At 36.6% G+C, this 21,697-nt stretch overlaps 1 protein-coding gene across 5 annotated transcripts in view; it reads left to right on the plus strand.

Annotated features, from left to right (window-relative positions):
* Window positions 1-21,697, plus strand: part of LOC105481879 (MAM domain containing glycosylphosphatidylinositol anchor 2) — an 859,970-nt gene that overhangs the window by 136,896 nt on the left and 701,377 nt on the right. Inside the window, exon 1 of one of the 5 annotated variants that reach the window (XM_071100223.1) lies at window positions 18,661-19,254. The exons of the other annotated variants lie outside the window; for them this stretch is intronic. Coding sequence (XP_070956324.1) covers window positions 19,215-19,254 — 40 coding nt within the window. The 5' untranslated portion in view covers window positions 18,661-19,214. Of the gene's footprint in view, window positions 1-18,660; window positions 19,255-21,697 lie in introns of those variants that run through there. 5 annotated transcript variants of the gene reach the window in all.

The raw sequence follows: 21,697 nt of genomic DNA on the forward strand, positions 1-21,697 counted from the left end.
TATTGTTTCTTATTCCTTATCCTCCTCCTTCATGGTTTTCCTATCTTTGTGTCTTTCTCTTTTCCTAACTCTCTCTCTCTCTATCTCTATATTTGTCAGTTTCTCCTTTCCCTTTTGTGTTAGATGAAGTAAGGAAAGTAGATGATAATGCATTGAGAGAGCAGTTCAGTAGTCCAGAATAGTATATGGTAAAATGAGTGACAGCACCAGCTTTTTACTTTCTTAAGAAGACAAAGGAGCCTTGTGTGATTCTCCCTATCATGCAGAGACAGATTCAGGCTGCTCAGGCGAGGAGCAGCCAGATCCCTGGAGGACAACCTAAGAATGGTATTGGGAAGTTATTGCAAGGCTTAAGAAGAGGATAAAATGGAGTGGTTTCCAGGGGAACTCAAACACTGTAAAAAAATTAGAGATTATAGATGAAGAAATTGCTCCAAGCTCTCAGAGCGATTAAGACCTAAAACTATGATTCAACTCTCCCCTCCCCCCTTTTTTTCTCATTCCGAAGCAGATGTTCCTTCTGAAAATTTACTATGTGTGGGCTACCGGCAGAAAAGACTGAAAGAATAGAGAATAGAAAGAGGGAAAAGGGAAGAGACGGTGATGTCTTTATGGGGACAAGAGCTTATTGGTAAGAGAGAGAACTGCAACATTAAGAGTTTGAGCATCAGTACAGAAAGGGTAAATTTAGAAACCAAACAAGGAATTTCCCTAATATACCCCAAGTGTGAGAAAATTATGTGGCCTCCTACCTGCTGTGACTGCTTTCTGCCTCTAGACATTTTGTTTGCCTTGAAAAGTGTTTTGGTTTTATTTTTGGATACTTCTTGTTCTTAAATTGAATTAGTGCCAACATTTACAGACTAGATTATACCCCAAAGTCCTTATTTTCTTCTACTTTTGAAAAGTCTGAAAATGACAATGCATGATTCTTATTCCTGTATGGCCACACTTTTCAATAGAGATCATAAATAGTTACTCTTTTCAGACACACATTCATCACTTCACTCAGGGATTCACCCCAGCCTGCTTCAGTCATTTCTATGACTGCCTTGGTATCTAGGTGGATTTGAATTTGTTGAAATCTGAAGTAAAGAGCAAGCAATAATCTAATCTTAGATTGTAGGATGAGTCATTTGACATATATTTATTGGTCAGGCAGTAATCTAGGACCTAAAATACAACATAGTGAAGAAACCAGAAAAAAATTCCTTCATGGTGATTCTGTTTTAATGTGCATGGCAGATAATTACCAAATAATCAAATAAAATATATAGTGGTTGGGTGTAGTAGCTCATGCCTGTAATCCTCGCACTTTGGGAGATCAAGCTGGGAGGATTATTTGAGGTCAGGAGTTCAGGACCAACCTGCACTACATAGCAAGACCCCGTATCTAAAAAAAATACATTTTTTAAATTAGCCCGGCATGGGGGTGCGTACCTGTGGTCCTAGCTTGGAAGTCTGAGGCAGGAGGATTGCCTGGCCTCAGGAGTTTGAGGTTACAGTGGGCTATGAGCACACACTGCACTCCAGCCTGAGTGAAAGAGCTAGATCTTGTCTCTCTATATATACATATACATACATACATACACACACACATACACACACAGAGAGAAAGAGAGAAAAGGTAGGGGGAGGGAGGGAGTGTGTGTGTTGGTGATAAATGCTTAGCAGAAAAAGCAGGAAAGGGGACAGGAAGTATCAGTGGGTTGCTATTTTAAATAGGATAGTTAGGAAAAGTCTTATTGTAGAAGTACCACTTGAGTCATTTGAAAATGAGTGAATGATCCCTGTGGCTTTTTTAAGGAAAAGTGTTCTGAGCAGAGGGAAAAACCAAGGCCAGATTCCCTGAATGGATTTGCTAATGTGTTCTAAGAACCTTGATGAGGCCAGTGTGGTGAGCATGGAGTGAACCAGTGGGAGCAGTAACAAGGGTCCAGATTTGGAATGCCTTATAGGTGATTGCTACTGCCTCAGCTTTCACAGAATATGGTATGAACCATACATAACTATAAATATTAGGCTGTAAAGGAAATGAATTTATGCCAAATCTACTCTAAGCTACACCATGAAGCTGGATATGATTTACCTTATATAACTATTCCCAGTTCTCTCAGATACAAGTACGGGTAAACTGTGCTCTTTAAACAATCTCTATACTTCACTGCGATCAATCGTTTGGAAGAAACGATGCAGGTAGGTCCCAAAGATAACAGAATAGAAATGATCAGGTCTTAAAATGGGTCCTTGCTGAGCACAGATTTCACTTTTGATTGCTGAGTGATGTTCTGGTTATCTATTCATTGCCTCTCGGCTCCATAGCCACCCTTCATTATCTGCTCCGCTGTAATGGAGTTAGACCCTCCAAGCGTTTCTCCTTTGTACATCTTAAAATTAAACTTTGTCAGTAGAGGGCACTAAAGCAACACTGCAGAAGGAAAAGGGTTTCTCTTCCTGGTTCTGGTATGATTTGGTTTTGCTTTTTGCTTCTATTGCAAGAATGCCTGCATGGGAACATCCAGTGGCACTCTGCTTTAGCCACACACCCAGTGCATGCAGTCCAGGGCACCAGGTCCTTGCCATGACTGTCCCTGGGTTATACGCGGTCGCCAATGTACAGTTGGTCTCCTGCAGCTCTGCTGGTGAGCAGGCTCCAATACTCTGACTCCATTTGTGTGTGCACCAACCAGCCCTCACCAGCCTGTACCCTGAGGGAAGTTTCCTGCTAGTTTAGACAAATGTGGATCAATTCTGGTCTGGACAATTCAGCAGACTTCTCCACTATCTACTGCGCATCATATGGTAAGACCTGTGATGGAAGTGACAGAGTAAATGTAATAGGAAGGTCACGTACATCTGTCAGGGAGAGTTAGAGATGTTTTGAGTGTGAGAAAACCCTCCCTTTAAGGCCCACCCAGTCAAGAGTTGTTGTGTTGTTATCTTTGTATATAACACTAAATCTCAATACAAAAGATAATTTCTAAGGATGCTTAGTCTTGTTACAGACTGAGATACTTTGACTTACCCATTTTGGTTCCAGAACTATAATTTACTGGGAATCACTTGGTATTTGAATAATGAAGTCAACTTTTTAGATGCTTACTTAACACTCATGAAATTGTTCACTGACCAGATTCTGTTAATTGTAGGAAAAAAAAATAATTCACAAATTTGAAAGCGCATGCCAATTATTTAGTCATACTTTAATAAAATATTGGGGCAGGGAAAGCTCTCAATTTTATTTTATCACTAAGCCATATCTCTCCAGGGCACATATTTGCATATGGTTACAGTGTGCTAGCACAGATTCAAAACACCATACATTTGTTTAACTACTGCTTCTTTTAAATAATTAGTACTTAAAAGAGTCTAGCAATTATAGTTTAAATTGCAAATGGAAAAACATAGAGGTTCTATTTATCTGAATCTGTATTGTCTTAAACATCAGTGCTGGTAGAATTACTTTGCATTTAGCAGTCTTTTTTCTTATCATATAAATAATATATTAAGATATAAAACTGCCCACCTATACTGTACATGGTTATTATTCATTATGTTGTCCTTGGGAAGTCTGGTTCCTAAATATTTATTACTATGAACTCATCCAGTTGCTTTAATTCATGGGGAATATGTGGAAATCTTAATCTTGTTCTTTTGAAATGTGGCGAACCCTGGAATTAATGTGGTAGCTGAAGTAGGGGGAAGTTTAAACCACAATTCTTTTGCACAGGATCAATGGATCAGTTCCAGTGTAAACAAAGGTTGGTTTAGTCAAATTAGCCATCTGCCTCTGATGAATTTAAACAGTAATGTGACACATTTAGTACTGTAACAAGCTTTTGCTTATTTTTAAGTTTTTTTTTTTTTTTTTTAAAGAGAGAAGGTAACAGTGGATAATAGCAGCCCCAGGTTTCCTCTTTAGATTAATTCTTGAACTGCATAGTAGCATCTTTCTTTCATGTACAACAGTTGGCAGAATTTGTAACGGTTGCACGTTTGAAGGAACTTCCATTTCTAGATGTTGCAGTTCTCAAATTTTTCCACAGTCACTTGACATCTTTTCAAAGTCTTTTTTTCTTCATGGATTAACCAGTTAAGTCTGCCATTCGTCCATGAAGTGGTCTGTAAGCTTTAGTTACATGCATGAATTTAGCGTCATATTTTGCTTTTGAGTAGACAGAAAGATGTCTACTTCTTTTGTTATGTGGCTAAATTTAGGGCAAGATTATGTATTTAGGGAAATTGGACTTCTGAAATCTCTGGATGGCAAGGCTGTATGGAATATATGTGCTTAGTTATTAAAACTATTGGTGATTTAACCCATTTCCTGTTTAGAAAAAAACAGTGCAGCCTGCTGCCAGTGCTCATTTCTCAGAGCAAAGGGGAAATGGGTTAAGTAAAATCCTTTTACTACTTACACAGAAGTTAGTAGTAGTGCAACAGAGTGAGACTCTGTCTCAAAAAAAAAAGAAAAAGGAAAAGAAGTTAGGAGTAGTTCTGGAGTTCTGGATTGTCTTGCTGGGTAATTTCCACTTCATTACAAACTCCCAATTATTTCTTACAATGGTATAAATATATTCTAGCACTTATTCTTCTCCATTGTTCCAACTGGTATGATGGTTGACTAGTGTGATTAACAAGTCAACAGAGGACTTATAAACTCTTAACTCTTAAAGTGACAAAATGCTTGGAAACTCCCATCTGCTGCAGCAATGTAAGACTCACAATTACCTCCATGCTTCAGAATAGTCCGAACATAGGACAATTATTACTTATTCATTTCTTTTGCTAATACTTATGTCACCTTTGTACATACAATCCCCAAGATCACAGATGCGTGATATAAATACACAACCACCATCTGGAGAAAAAATATAACTTTAAGTTTGTTTTTAATGATTCATTTGTACATATTTCATTTGGTAATTTGTATTTGCTTGACAGTGTCTTTGTGATAGATTAAATTATCCGCTCTAATTATTCACCCTACCCTACATCCACACCCATTGTTTTGGGTCTTTGTAGTTTCTCCACCTAGAGGGAGGGATCCATTTCTTGATTTGAGTTCAGCCATGTTACTTAGTTGGATCAACGAGATGTTAACAGATGTGGACACACTTAATGGCTTTCAAGGTATGCCTGGGCTTGCCCTCCTGGGTTCTGCTATTGCCGTGAGGGCTCAGTTAACCTGTTCCTCCAAGAAGTAGAAGAGACATGTGAAGCCCGCTTGGAAGGCAAGACTAGCTAAGACCAGCCTAGACCAGCCAATCCCCAGCCAACTGGCCGACATGGGAGCGAGAATAAGCAATTGTTATTTTAAACCACTGAGTTTGTGGGTGGTTTGTTATGTATCACATTTGTGTCTAAAATTTTGATTGATTCAGTGGCTTTTATTATGAAGAACATTGCCTTTAGAACTATTGTACTGAAAGTTAAAGAAGATGAAAAATTTCAGTCTGCACCTATTTCATGTTTATTTGTATCCTCTTTTTTGTCTAAATTTATTTATATAAAACATCACCACTTCTAAGATCCATTGTCTGCTTCTACTTTTAGCCTGTCACTTTATTATTGAAATGTAATCCTTCCCAACTCAGAGTCACTTCTTCCACGTCCTTTCTAACACAGAGCTGACTAAACCCTGGCCTGTAGTCTCAGGGAAAAATGGCAAACTCCTCACAATGACTGCCAGTTCCCTCTAAAGGTCTTTCACAAAAGCGACCCCTGCCTGACTGCTAATGTAAGACATGACATTACTTCCATTCCATTTAAACTGTTAGCATTTGACTTAATTTCCCAAAGTTAGGTGTTAACCTAAATAAACTAGTACCTGGCTTACATCTGCATGCCCAAGAGAGGAAAACAAAATGGCTCCTTCCGGAACAATGAATTTGCCCTAAAAAGGAAATTCTGTTTCTGCTCTTAGAACCATCAAAAGCAAGTAATTGTCCTGTTATATGGAAGAAATTGTGTAAGTGATATAAATGGAATGTATATAGCTGCTTTTTAATTTTTTTTTCATTTTGTTAGACAGGAATTAAAATATAGACTGAATACCCAACACATGGAAGCCCTAATGATAACAAATAGATTCTGAAGAAATAGAAGTAAAAAACATGTTGACATATTAAAATAAAACTTCACAATTCAGTTTCTAATTTTGAGACACAGTCTGGGTTTTCCTAGGATTTCGCTGAGTGGCATTCACAAACGACTGCTACAGGAGCAGCAATATTGTGTTCCCTCAGCTGTTTCCAAATGGATCTGTGAGACATTTAGGTGCTTCAGTTTCTCTCCAGATAGACTGGGAGTTATTGGGGAGGTTTCCATTATATGTTTCACTGTAGTTCTAAAATTTGTCACGTGTTATCTGATACTGTCTACCTTTTCTGCTTTTGGTGCCCCAATATATTCTCCAAAAGTTCCCACACTTGGTTCAGAGAGCCAGGACAACCTGTGCTTTTGAAGCTACTGATATGGTTAGGCTCTGTGTCCCCACCCAAATCTCATCTCAAATTGTAACCTCCACATGTGAAGTGGGGGGGACCTGGTGGGAGGTGATTGGAGCATAAGGGTGGTTCCCCCATGCTGTTCTTGGGATAATGAGTGAGTTCTCATGAGATCTGATGGTTTCCTAAGTGGCGATTTCCCCTGGCTATCTCTCACTTGCTGCTATGTAAGACATGCCTGCTTCCCCTTCCACCAGGATTTTAGGCTTTCTGAGGCCTCCTCAGCCGTCCAGAACTGTGAGTCAATTAAATCTCTTTTCTTTATAAATTACCCAGTCTCAGGTAGTATCTTTATAGCAGTGTGAGAATGGACTAATACAGCTGCTATTGTTGTTGGTATCAAAGCTATTGAATCTAAAGTCAGCCCTTTTCATTGTTACTTGATCTTTTATTGAAGCTATCAGCTTCTCCCTCAATCACACCTCTGCTCTGGGGTTTAAGTATTATGAGTTCATGAAGACGGGGCTATAAATCAACCCAAGTAATAGATGTTTCCCCTATTGTAAAGCACTCTTACCTAACCAAAATTAGCTCACTGTCTTTGAACTTCTATTGAGCCCCATGTCTCACCCATTGGATACTTGTTTTTCCAGTAGTTTTCTAAGTTATGTGAGGCTCCCTACACATATCCAGACCCATTTAATTACTATAGTGGAAAAGGTTTAGGCTGCTTAAACTAGGACCTCCTGTAAATTATAAAGAATATTTTATGGTAATGAATTTGACCTTTTAAGCTGCATTTATCATGATAAGGGAATGCCATATTTGTACTTTTTGCTTACTGTCTTTACTAATCAAATAACAGTATAATAATTACTGCTATTTAACAAATAGATATTTGGGACCTACTGTGTACGTATCTTTTACTCAACTCTGGAGCTAATAAAATGATCAGTAAGAAGTTATTTATTTTTACTAAATAAGTATCCAGTCTACTAAAGACACACATATCCATTAAAAATACACAGGAATGATAGGAGGATGTCATGACACAGTCAGTAATGAGGTCACTATTCTCAAAATTCCAAATTGTGACATAGGCATGATAGCATATGCTGATTTCAAATTATATTCTCATATGTGGTGGTGTTTTGAGCCTTCTCCATATGTGTGTGGAGGCAGACAATACATGTGGAAGGAGACATCATCTATTTCTGTATCTTCCAAGCCTCTTAGTCCTAGATGAATTTATGTAAAACGTTTCATCCAATATGTGTCTTTCAGATTGGAATTTTATTTATTGATCAATCAATAAATCCCAACATGTATACTAAGAATCAGCTGGTGGGTCTTCCACAGTGCTGGATATTATGGGAATGGAAGGGGAGACGAGAGGAAGGAAGACTAGAATGTATACAATGTGATCTGTACTCAGAGTTTGTAATCTGATTGGCACATGTCTCAGACATACGTTGCTTTCTTTCCGAGTGCTTATTTCTCCTTCTTCCAGCACCCTGATATTCCTTTGAAGGATTCATCCTGCCCCCATTCTAAGCTATGTGTAGTGGGAAGATTCGAGGATGCCACTGACTCACTAGAACCATCTCTGGTCTCAGTGATTGACTTAATGATGGATGTATGACCTAAATCAGGACAAGAAACCATCTCTGGTCTCAGTGATTGACTTAATGATGGATATATGACCTAAATCAGGACAAGAAATAAATAATCCCGGGACTAAGTGGAAGCTGTCAGAAAAGATGCTGACTTCAATGCAGGTGTCATATGGCAATTGGAGAACCAGGGCTGATGCAGCCATGTTGCTACCATGAGGGAAGGCATGATATTTTGGAGGCCATAGTATGGAGCCTAAGATGTAGCCTATTCCAAGGAAGGAAGAACAGGAAAGCATAGCAAAATCAGATCACTGATAACATTGTTTGAGGCACTAGATAAAGCCTCGAATTGAACCTAGTCAATACTACATCTGGATTTTAATTTGCTTGAGCTAATTATTCCCTTAAAAATGATTTTGAATTGGTTCTACTGTTACTGACCACAAAAGAAGTTTTAACTGATAAAAAGAAAAAAACATTCAGTGGTGTGACTTGTGGAAAAGAGCTCAGTAGCAAGAAAATAGAAGGAAGTAGTATCACTGAAAATCACAGATTAATTTTAATACGATAGTGCAAGGAGGTGAATATAATGTAGTGGAAATACACTAAAGTAGATTTGCTGTATCGGTCCCTGGAATTATTGGACTGGAATAGAAGTAAGGGCAGGGCTAGAGGTATGGACCTATGGGTAACTATTAAGATAACAGTTAAATTCACTAGAAATGAACTCATAAATAATAAACACTAAACTGCAGTGGACTTAGAGAGGAAACTTTATTGTTAGGGCAAAATTGGTGGGTGAAAAGATAAGGAAGGCAATAATAAAGAAGGAAAGACCAAGTAAGGAACTGTCAAGGTTATAAAAACCAAAGACAGAGAAACATTTATAATGCCAATTAAAATGGATAGATCTAATGCATTTCTTTAATGCTAATGACTGTAATCGTAATTGACTTGGAAGATGAAAACTGGAAATTTTTCTCTGCCTTTAAAGGGCTTGGTAATTAATCATAAATATGTAGAGACGAAGACTGCTGTTTGATGCATTTATAAGAGTCTGTAGCTCATCTCCCCTCACTTTGCACTGTTAACCTCAAATTATATGAAAGGCTTAGCACCCTTGTAAGGAGCTCCTCAGGTGGACTAGAGACTCCGGATGTGGTGGTTTCTGTCGAATAATCCTTATGGTGGTCTATTTTCTACAACATTTGCTTTGATCATACTAATATGTTTGTTGGTCTTTTCCTCATTAAATTATTTTCAGAATCTTTTTCCCTTGATGTTACAGACTTCTAAATATAAATGCACACAATTCCCTGAACCAAATAGAATGTTTTCAAATTTATATGATTTTTACTTATATAGAAATAAGTGCTACAAATAAGAAACCATTATTTCCTTAATTTCAAAGGGCAAATGCATTCAGTGTTGCAGTCAACATTTGACAAGTCTTTACCAACATGTCTTAAGTTTAAGGAAGAGTCTCCCCGACTAAGATGAAAGAATACTGCTTAGCTTAATGCTGTAGAATGACAACAGTGAACATGCCATGCTCCTAGAGATTAATTATTTAATTCTCATAACAATTCTATGTGCTGATTTATTATTATCTACATTTTACAAGCAAGGGGTTGAAGTTCAGATACGTTAAGTCACACATATAATAATATTACATTTTCTAATGGCTGCCTAAAATAGGTCAAATACTTCCTTTCTGTTTTAATATGAGTCATTGCTAGTATTGTCTTTTGAAGGACCATAAAACACATACAAATTTTATGTTATTATACATCTTATATACTCATTTTGAGAGTGATTATATTTGAAGTCTTTCTAAAAGAGAGATCCAAAATATTGTATCCTCTACCAGAATGTAATGTTAATTTCCGAGGTGTTTTTAAATCTTATATGGAAAATTAACTTTAGTTTAAAAACTTAAAGGTATGCAGATTACATGAACTTAATTTACTTATAATTTAGGTAAGGTGAACACTAGAAAAAATATTTGTTTTATTTTACCTATCAGTTTGATGTTGCTCATTCATGTTTCTAAGTAGCAAAAAATTCAAGTGAAAATGAGATTCGTCTAATGACTATGGCAAACAGGAATGGTGAAAAATGCTTGGAATTGTATACATGTCATACTCATACATATCCTGCAACTTCTAAAGAGTTTTCAGGAAAGTTTCTGACTGTGACATGCATAACAGCATTTAGTTAAACATGTAACTTACCCCTACCCATCAAAACAACTGTTTCTCCAGGTGTAGTTCTAGCTGACCATTCTCAGTATCTTTCATGAAATAAAATAATTTAGCAATTTAAATCAAGGGTTCAGAATGCTGGAGAAGAGTTATTTGTTAATGGTCACTAAGAATATTTTTAAAAATTTAAAAGGCAGATTTTTATCTTTAATTATCTTTACAAAGAATACATGTTTTTTCTTTATTAATATTTAATTAAATCTCTTAAAATAAAATAACTAAAAGTGTATAATTGGACTGTTTGTAACACAAAGATAAATACCTAAGAGCATGGATACTTCATTACTCTGATGCAATTATTATGCATTGCATTACTATATCAAAGTATCTCATGTACCCCCAGGTAAATATATATACCTGTTACGTACTCATAAAATTAAAAACAAATTTAAAAAGTGATCATTGCTCATGATAGAATTTCTAAGAAAGGATGGAGTTGGTATCTGTCTGTGATTTATAGAAGTTTTTCTGGGATGGTTATCCGAAAATAAACTCACTAAAGTTATGCAGCAATGAGCTTTACTGTAGATGTAGTTTATAAAAAAGTTTGTAAAATCTCCCTTGACACTATAGGAGGTAATGATATATGGCTCTTTCCTAGAGAGTTTTCTGAAATTATTTTTTGGAATACATATAGTTTGTACTTGAGAGTAGATGTTTAGATTATTTTCTTGGTGTAGTAGATAGATTGTTTTACAAGGTAAAATATATTGATGATCTTATTCATGATTTTCACAACCAGATGCAAAAAGAGAATTCACTTAAGGATATGTAAAGTTAGAAGAGGATTATTTGATTTGATCAATTTGGTCTTAAAAAACTAATGCACCCCAAAGCAAGTAAATATTAATCTAATCAACACTTTCTGTTGTATAGATCATTTAAAAATCTGGTTAAATGTAACTTTTAAAACATTTGTTTTACTTAATTTTGTTTCCATAATATGTCTATACTTTTTGTGGATGATTGTTTTCTAGTCTGCAATTCTATTTGCAAATCTGCTGAAAATCTATTCTCAGGCAATGACAGAAGAGACTATGATCTTCTTTTATTCGAAGGTGGAAAGTTGCCATAAGTTTCCACAGCCACTGACCAAAGAACTTCCATATTTTGGATTCTTATCAATATGTATGATGACTGTTTGATGGGAGAATATATCATGCTGTAAACACCTGGAAGATAAGCTCTCAGAGGGCAGGAACAGCGTTTGTTTCATACTGCTTTATTCTGCATGCTAACATCATGCTCTGCCTATGACAAGTACTGATTAAATATTGATTGAATGAGAGCATGGTGGGTCGGAGGTGTGACTGTGTTAGCAGTGCTGTGTTTAGGTACAGGAGAAAAGCTTCTAGTGGACTTAGGCACTGAGAAGAACAGTCCTGACCTGGCCGCAGTTGTTGTGCAAAGGATGTGGTGGCTTTATTTGGCCTAAAGTTTTATGTGTGCTTGCTCTGAAATGTGGATACGAAAAAGGTCCAGGGTAATAGTATTCTGTATTATAACATCTAAGAAAGGAATCTTACTTTGTTAGCTTCGTGCTCTTGCCAGCATTTTCTGTTTCTGCCTTCTGTTTACTCCTTGCCCTTACTGTGTAAACATGTTCAAGTTTCTCCAGCATTAAAACTAAGTAACTTATTTGACTTTTACCCACTGCTTTTCTCTCTTTCCTCTCTCTCATGTCCACATTATTAAGGAGGATAATTGGTAGTGGATGTCTTCAATTTCTCCTTTCTCATTTCCGCTTAACCTCTTTGCAGTCTGGCATTGCCACCACTGCTGCACTCAAAATAGTTCCATTGAAGCCTCTAAGGCTGATATTATGAGGGTCAAATGCAGAAGGTATTTCTAAGAAATTCTTGCTGCATTTGAGGCTTCTCCTCACATCCACTTCTCGAAACTCTATTCTCTTGCTCCAGAGACTCCAGAGTTTCCTCTTTTCTAACTACCCAACCTCATACACATCACTCCTACTTTATACTTTAGCTCTCCCCAAGGTTCTGCCCTCAGTTTTGAGCTCACTTCTGTTTTCGTGCACACATGCCTCACAGATAATCCTTTCCACGGCAAGCATTTTTAACACAACCTCTATAATAACTGTCTTTTCCTTTCTTTCCTACCTCCTACCCTTCCTTTTTCTATTCCTTCCATCCTCCTTTCTTTTGTTCCTTCCAAGAATCCATCTATAAAATTCTTGACAGATACACAACAAAACAATGGCTGTTTCCTAGTGGGAACCAAGAGATTGTGTCTAGTTTCTTTTTATAGTTTTATTTATTTTCTGATTTATTTTACAATGAATGTGAATTAGCTTTAAATTCAGAAGTAAAAAGCAAAATTATTTCCAACTAGGAACAACCAGAAATAGTGATTATTCTCAAGAATAAATACCCTCTTGTATAAATAAATAAATACACTCTCCTGTAACCATCTCACACACTTGACCTTACCCTCTGTGTTAAGTGAAGTGAAGGGCAGGAACCATGTCTTAATCACCTTTGTAGGTTGTTCAGTATGGTGCTTGGGACTTAGTAAATATTCATTAAGCATACTGATACCGTGATAAGCTCACTACACTCTACAATTAAAATGACATTCTAAAATCTTGGGAGACGTGGGTGAAAACTCAAAGCAGATGGGGCTTGGGCCAACATTCTGGAGAGGAGAGTGCACCATGGTGATCTCAACAATTGTTCTACTTTTTTCTCACAAAAATCTGTCTATTTTCAGCAAAGAGAAGAGAGCCTGAGGAGGAAGTATAAAGTCAGACGCTTACAACAGACTTGCTGGATTGGAGAGAGAGAGACTTTCACAGCCAGAGCTGCCAAGTAGATCAGGACTTGGGGGTGAGGAAGAAATCTCAGAGAATAAACCAGAAATGATATACAGTAGGTGATTTCCTCTGAAGGCATTTTGCCAGTTCTTACACTACACAGCTGTAGGGTGAAACTCCTTGAAATCAAGCAGAAACCTGTTCCCAGGAGACCAAATAGCTGAGCAAAGGTATCACCATCCAGTCATCCTGGAGAGAGAGAATTTAGTTTATTGCCTAGGAAAGTGGAGTGGCCCTTTTAAATTCCACTAGCTTATGGTTTTGATCCCAAAAGTACCATGATCCAAGAATAAGAGCAAACTGGAAGAAAACACCATCTCTAACAAATCTCAAAACTCACACTTAACTGAAGATATCAGTACCTTACCTGTCTTCTAGAATAAAATAATATTCTATTTGGAGAAAAATCAGACCAACCAGAGGTTTTGTGCAATATCTTGTGTGTACCATATATAATATTCATTTAAAATTATCTGGCATGCTGATAAACAGGTTTAGATGACCACAAATGGAAAAAACATAGATATTTAATAGATTATTTAGATTTTGGAGTTATCAGGAACCCCTAAGTAACTATGATTAATATTTTCAAGAAATAGAGAAAAAGATGCAGAATTTTCTTAAAGAACTGGAATCTGAAAAATGCAGTGATTGAAAATTAAACATTCAATATATGGATTCATAACAGATTGGGCAAGTCAAAGGAGAGGGTTAGTGAGCTGAAAGATCAGTGCCTAGAAATATGCAGATTAAAGCTCAAAGAGGGAAGAGCCTGGAAAATGAAGAAGAATGTTTAAAAACTGGTGACATGTGCCTACATGTATATAATTTAGAGTTCTAGAAAGTGAAGAACAAGAGAATGGGGCAGAATCAATAAAAAATTTAAACTGATGATTAAGCTACAGATACATTCTAGTCTGTACATTCCAGGAGGGTAAATATAAAGAAAAAACAAAACAAAACACACATCTGGACATACCATAATCAAACTGCTGCAAAAAAAGAGAGAGAAAAAACTTAAAATCAATTAAGCTATGTTTTATTTATTTATTATTTCATTTTATTTTTTAAGGCGATGTCTCACGGTCGCCCAGAGTGAATGCAGTGGTGCAGTCTCAGTTCACTGCAACCTCTGCCTCCCGGGTTCAAGTGATAATTGTGTCTTCTTAGCCTCCTGAGTAGCTGGGACCACAGCTGTGTGTCATGACGCCCTGATAATTTTTGTATTTTTAGTTGAGGCAGGGTTTTACCATGTTGACCAGGCTAGTCTCAAACTCCTGACCTCAGGTGATCCACCTGCCTTGGCCTCCCAGAGTGCTGGGATTACAGGCTGAGCCACCGTGCCTGGCCAGCCAGGCTCTTTTAATTTTGTTCATTTTGAGTTCCACATTTATAGAAGGTGATTGAAAAAGTAGAGAATATCCATTGGCAAGTGTCCAGAGATCATAAAAGACCAAGGGACTGGACCTGGAAACCAGAAAACCATAAAAAGGTGAGAGATATGGGAACATTAAACCAGAAACGAGTAAGTGAGACAATTACGGTAGTCTTAAAAAATTTCGAGTGTTGTCAGGATGAAAAGGCAATTTTCTTGTTCTGTGGTATCCAAAGGACAGAGTTAGGATGCAAGCTGCAAGGAAGCAATTTGTGACTCAACATAGGCAAGTTTAACAGATGAAGCTGAATGAAAATGGAACAGTGAACTTCCAATCATTGAGATTTTTAAACTGAGATTTGGAGGACGAAGCTTCACAAATGTAGAAGGTATTCTTAAATTGAATGTGAGTTTAATGAGCTCTCCTGTAAGATTCCTTGTAACTCCAAGGTTAAATAACTCTGTAATGTGCATTCTAGTGACTGATGGTTGTATTTTCATGACCACAACTCACTTAAGAAATCATTCATTTAGTCACTAACTTAGCAAGTGTTGCTGAAGACCCACTTCATGGAAGGCCCCCTCACAGGCAGTGGAGCTACCAAGAGGCATAAGACACAGTCCCTGACATTATCTTGATTGTGCACATGAGAAAGCCTATTCTGGAGAGTTTATAACTTATTCAGGTCACTATAATGTAACTTAGTATAAGAGAAGACAGGACATATATTATTAAAATGGAGCTGAATAGTGTAAAAGAATAATTCATTGCCACTAAATGGGTATTTTATTCCTTTTTACAGAGGAGATTACGTGCTGTTTGTCATGTATTGAACAAAACTGCTATAAATATAACCCTTTTCAGGACACTCAGATGATCTTAGCATACTGTAGCTTAATTCTCTAGAAGCCATACTTGGGGCCTCAATGTTCTTATCTTAAATTATCTTTCATTTCTTCAATGATCTCTACTTTCTGTTTTCAGTTGTCAATGTAATTATTCCAATTTTCTGGCATGAAGTGATCAAGTAAGCCTTTATGTAATGGCAGAAGAAAGATGTTATTAATAGTAATTTTTAAATGTATTTTCTGTGCCATTAAAGTAAAATCCTCTGCACTTATTTCCTGCCCCAAACATTTTCTCCTACTCAGTCTAATAGGTTTAACACTCCTTGATCCCATCATTTTAATAATCTAGGCTGAAGGGTTGGCTTACATTGTAGTTTGAAATGATAAGGATACAAATCTTCAAAAATATACTTTCATACTAAGTCTATTTTAAAAACTATCATCTAGTAGAAAAGATGCTTTACATTTAAAAGCACCTTTAAACTGGAGGAGGAAATAAAAGAAATACCACATACCTCAGTTCTGTTCTGTCCTTGATTTGCCCTCAAGCATTACTGAAAAGTATTGTCAGTTCCACTGCCTGAAGATCATTTTTGGAGGAAAATAAATGTTTCAACTGTTACGTTGTGTTCCCATTTGATACACCTTTCAAGTTGCAAGCTGCTGAAGTAAGAAATAGGGACATTTTGTTTCAGTGACAAACTAAGGCAAAAGCAGCTTGTAATATGATGGATAGCAAAATAAAAACAGATATCTCTGTTGTGATCGTGTGCTGAAGGCTTAATGAACCCACCCCTAGTCTAGCTATAAGCTCACATATAGGCAGGCAGACAGACCTGGAGTCACCTGGAGACTGAGCCCACCTGGGGATTAGAGCAAAGTGCAGGTGCCTTTGCTTCGTCTGTTTCCCTGAATGGTCCTTCCCTGTTGTCATCCCTCACAGTTTCATTTGAATTTATATCGAGACAACCTGAAGATTCCCTGCACCGATTACAGATATAACCTCTGAGTATTCTGAATTCCAGTCTCTTTGTCATCACTTTTTCCACTTCAAATAGCTTTTGCTAAAAGCATACTAATAGATTGAAGTAAGGGCATTCTCTAAATCACTTTAAAATTTTAAAAAATTATAATTAAAATAATAGATAATAATTCAGGATCAATATCAATTAAATTATATTTAACCTCTACTTTTTGTGTTGAAATTCTACTGTATCCCCAGAACTATTTTGGTGATTCTAATTAAGGTAGGTTCTGCCATAATAACTTTGTGTACTTACTGGGTGTTTTGTCATGTGAAACCAGAATAAGCAAGAAATACGGACTTGATTATATTTTCATTATTTTTCTTTCGTCCTTCCTGGCCTTTGCTTATTTGGCATGCCTAGATGGGGAGGACAGGCTGTTTCCTATTTCAGGAGCATGTTGTTAATGTTTGATAACTATATAAATGTACACAACAATACTGATGAGCCAAAGAAATTAAGCTTTGCAAAGGGCAGCTTTAATTTGTTGATTTGGAGCTTGGAAATGTGGGTTATTTTGTGATTGAATAACGTTCTTGAATGTTTAATGCATGGCCCCATTTACCTTGATTAGCTCAGCAATTCGCGACACATTATTTCCAAAGATGCTAATCAATTTTAAATCAAAATAGATTGAATTGCCTCTAAAATTGTGGAGATTACCCGAAAGTGTCAATCTCTTTGGGAAATTGAAATTCTGGCATCTTAATGAATGCAGCCTAGTTATGGAAGTACTGTATAAGAATAATGGGTTTTTGAAATACTACAAAGTAGGGATAAACTTCTGAATGTAATAGTTACTTTTTAAATTAATTTAGCACTAGAATTATTTTATCTAACTATTACATTGGAAGGAAATACCTCTGCTATTATTGCTGATTCTATTCCTTCTTGTTGTTTCAAATTATTAATATCTGAAACTTAGAAATATCACCTCACTAGTTATTAGCTACCTCATTCACTTCTTCTGGATTGTTGTAATTTTACAGTTTTAGACATTCTCACTGGTCAGATGGTAGTGAAACTACTCAGAACTACATGTATAAAGTTATTTAAAGCAGAAAGAGAAGGCAGTTTCTTTAGTGAACACTTCTAACTGAACATAGCATTTCTACTGACATTTAATAGTGTGTGTGTATATATACACATGTATGTATACACACACATATAAATATATTCTATATATTTAAATAAAACACAACATTATGTTGTTTTGATTAATCTATTTCACATGTTAACCTGTATTTCTATTGCAAGAGAAAATCATTGGCATGCCTGTATAAAAAAACTGAAATGCAAAGGGTTCTGACCATTGGTTTATATTAGTTAATGTCTTTAATTTTAGTTCAGCGGAGTATTTAAAATAAGGAGAAATAGAAAAGGAAAGGGTTTTCCTATTAGCATCATTCAGGGGCTTAATATATTAAGAACTAGAAGGACAGTTTTGACCGGGCACGGTGGCTCACGCCTGTAATCCCAGCACTTTGGGAGGCCGAGGAGGGCGGATCACGAGGTCGGAAGATGGAGACCATTCTGGCTAACACGGTGAAACCCTGTCTCTACTAAAAAATACAAAAATTAGCCAGACCTGGTGGCATGCACCTGTGGTCCCAACTACTTGGGAGACTGAGGCAGGAGAATGGCGTGAACCAGGAAGGCGGAACTTGCAGTGAGCCAAGATGGCACCACTGCACTCCAGCCTGGGTGACAGAATGAGACTCTGTCTCAAAAAAAAAAAAAAAAAAAAAAAAAAAAAAAAACCGACTAGAAGGATAGTTTGTTGTTTTGTTTTGTTGTTTTGTTTTGTCCAAAAAGTAAGTATAAACGTGCCCATGGACTGGGTGTGGTGGTTCACGGTTGTAATCCCAGCACTTTGGGAGACTGAGGTGGGCGGATCACCTGAGGTCAGGAGTTCGAGACCAGCCTGGCCAACATGGTGAAACCCCTTCTCTACTAAAAACATGAAAATTAGCCAGTTGTGGTGGTGAGCACGTGTTATCCCAGCTACTCAGGAGGCTGAGGCAGGAGAATCGATTGAACCCGGGAGGCAGAGGTTGTGGTGAGCTGAGATCGTGCCATTGCACTCCAGCCTGGGTGACATAGTAAGACTCTGTCTCAAAAATAAAAATAAAAAATAAATGTGCCTATGGAGATAAAAATCACAATTTTTAATAACATAAAGGTATTTTGAAGAGCATTTTGGAATTTGTATAATCCCATCTCATATTGAGCTCCTACCATTACTACCTTTGGTGCTTTGGATAAATTATTACACTCTTTGAGCCTCAATTTTTTTTTTCTTTCATAAAGTGAGCCTAATTACTACTGCTCTATAGGATTTTTTGTTTATTTGTTTGTTTGTTTTTTGGAGAGGGCAATGGCAAGGGCAGAATTTAATAAGATATATGTAAATAACTTAGCAGTGCATCACTGCACCTGGTAAATGTTCTTGTTAAAACTGCTCTTAACGCATGAGTGATGAGTCAGGGAACTTTGCAAGGTACCCTGAGGAAGACTGAAAGGAGTACATGTGATATCATCTAAAAAATAATCACCCACATCCAGATCTAGTTCCTTATGCAATAATTGAATATAAAAAAATGACAGTCGTTGAACCAATGAGTAAAATGCTCTAGAAGGAGGAAGCAAGTCTTTCCTTGAAAAGACTGGGGTCAGGCAATGTGGGAAATCAATTTTAATTTCTATATATGTGTGTGCCTTCAAAGTGGAAGGTATTTTCACTAATTATTTTATCCGTGACAGGTTTTGCTATCCTTGAATTTAAATCAATGACAAAATATCAATGTCTTCAATAAGCATTAGAAAAGAAATAAAATTCTCAGGTAAGTTGAAATTCATCCTGTACTGATATTGTTTGACAAGTTATTGTTCCTTAATTCTGAATGACACCATTCCTATACTTTGAGGAAGGTCAATATTAGTTTAAATCTGAATTTATCTTTAGCTCAAGGGAAATTTATTTAAGCTTTTCATGTAATGAATCTAATAGATTGGAATCATATTTCAAGGAATGGTCACTGGTTCCTTCAGTGTTCTAAAGTGTACATTCATTTCCAACATGTCAAGTGCTTAATTTAAAACACTTATTGATTCTTGATTTTTGCTTGGATGTGAGCTCATTTATTTTAATGGAATTGTTAATAAAATGTCAACTTTCTCCTGTTCTGTGTTCTGTATCTATTTTCTGACTACACTTACTTGTGATGTGTCATAGAAAAAAAATGACTAATACAATTTCTCAGGTCTTGAAAAGTACTTATACTTTAATGTCCATATTATAGATTTTTACATTAGAAAGTTCACATGGGTTCATAATATGCAGTTTTACTTATCATTGACATCAGCCTCTTCTGGGAAATTAATCTCATGAGTTGCTTGTAGTGGTATAATAGTAGCAACTGTGCTTTTGGATGATCATTTTCAGTGTTTTATGATTTTAGGCAGCATTTTTGTTGCAGATATCTGAGTGCATTGCATTTAGCTTGATTTCTGAAAGTGTGTATTTGTTGAGTCAGAAGGATAGAGTAACTTTTAAAAAGAGAGGAAAACATCATTAAAGAGAGACTAGTACATTGTGAATGCAAATCCTTAGAGAGCTCATAGTTGCTACTGAGAATAAGTGAAGTAGGTGATTTAATGATGTGATGCTTCCTAAGGAATATGGCTCAGAGGTCTGCACTTCGTAATATCTGAGGTCTGGAATTAGTCTGTCTCCTAAGTCAGGTAAATAGACATGGCATTTGGCAAACAAGAAATGACTTTAAAAATACGACATTGTTCCAACGTAGTTCCCCTTGTTCTCAAGCAATGGGCTCTACTGATTTATGACCTGGCTTCATGGAGAGGAGAGAGTTTATTATCAAGAAGCATAATGACCTTCTAGTTCAGTGCACCTTATTTACCTGAAGTATTACTGAGATGGGGAAAACAGTCTTTGGACTCTTGGTTTATCACTTATTTCCAAAGAAGAGGAGAAAATAGTCCTTACTCATATGGAAATGATTATCTCACAAATTATAGCTTATTAAGGTAAGAATGCCCATATATGGTATAAACTCATATTTTTTTTTCCAAATGAAAGGATGACTCCAGAAGATTAAAACAATGTGACTTGGAAAGTAATTAGGGAGAGTAAGGAGGGATAAAATCTTTCCACTTCCCTCTGACAAATAATCAAATAAAAACTTGGGAGAATTTAACCTTTGCCATTTTTATACCTGCATTTACTCATCATTTGTAAAAGAAAACCATCAACTATTTCCACTAAGCATTACGTGTAAATTCAAACTCTCTAAGATAGAGTAGCAGTGTAATTGACCACATGAGTTATATTTTTAAGTCATATGCTGTATACAAAATTGCAATTTAAAATAATTGCGTGGAGGGGAAAACAAAACAGGTGGCCTAAGACATGTGGACCTTCCATCCTATGAAGAGAACTATGGAGAAACAAAAATCAGCTGCTTAAATTAGAATGTAGGTATGCATGAAATATAAAATAGATTAAGAACTAAAAACAAAATAAAAATATTTAATTGGTAAGGTTTTCTATTTGTTTTTGTTTTGTTTTTGAGACGGAGTCTTGCTCTGTCGCCCAAGCTGGAGTGCAATGGTGCGATCTCGGCTCACTGCAACCTCCGCCTCCCAGGTTTAAGCGATTCTCCCTGTCTCAGCCTCCCAAGTAGCTGGGATTACAGGCACCCACCACTACTACTGGCTGATTTTTTTATTTTTAGTAGAGACAGAGTTTCACCATGTTGGCCATGTTGATCTCGAACTCCTGACCTCAGGTGATCCGCCCGCCTCAGCCTCCCAAAGTGCTGGGATTTCAGGCATGAGCCACTGCGCCCAGCCTATAACTTGGTTTTTAACAACCAAGGGCATATGGCCTCCAAAAGAGGCAAAAGTTAGAAGATGAAAATAGTAAAAATTATGATAGTCTAGCACTTAGCTAATTATCTATGTCTCCTGAATGTGTGTTTGACAGCTTCTAGTGTCATCAGACTTTATATAAAGCACACTGATGCTATAGATGGCTTATGGCTCCTAAGTAGCTTTATTGTCAGATTCCTGTAAGAGGCTTAAACATGTTAGTCATCCAACTCTCTTTTTAAAAGGTTTCCCTATAAAGATATCTAATGTTACGGAATATTAGATAAGAAGAAAAAGCATAAAAGTAGGCATAAGATAACAGCATGTTTTTTGGCAAATGCTTTTTGTATATTGTTGCAAATTATGAACATATTCCTATCTGTTTCTGTGTGT

This window comes from Macaca nemestrina, chromosome 7 (genome assembly GCF_043159975.1).
Source record: "Macaca nemestrina isolate mMacNem1 chromosome 7, mMacNem.hap1, whole genome shotgun sequence".
Classification (NCBI taxonomy): Eukaryota; Metazoa; Chordata; class Mammalia; order Primates; family Cercopithecidae; genus Macaca; species Macaca nemestrina.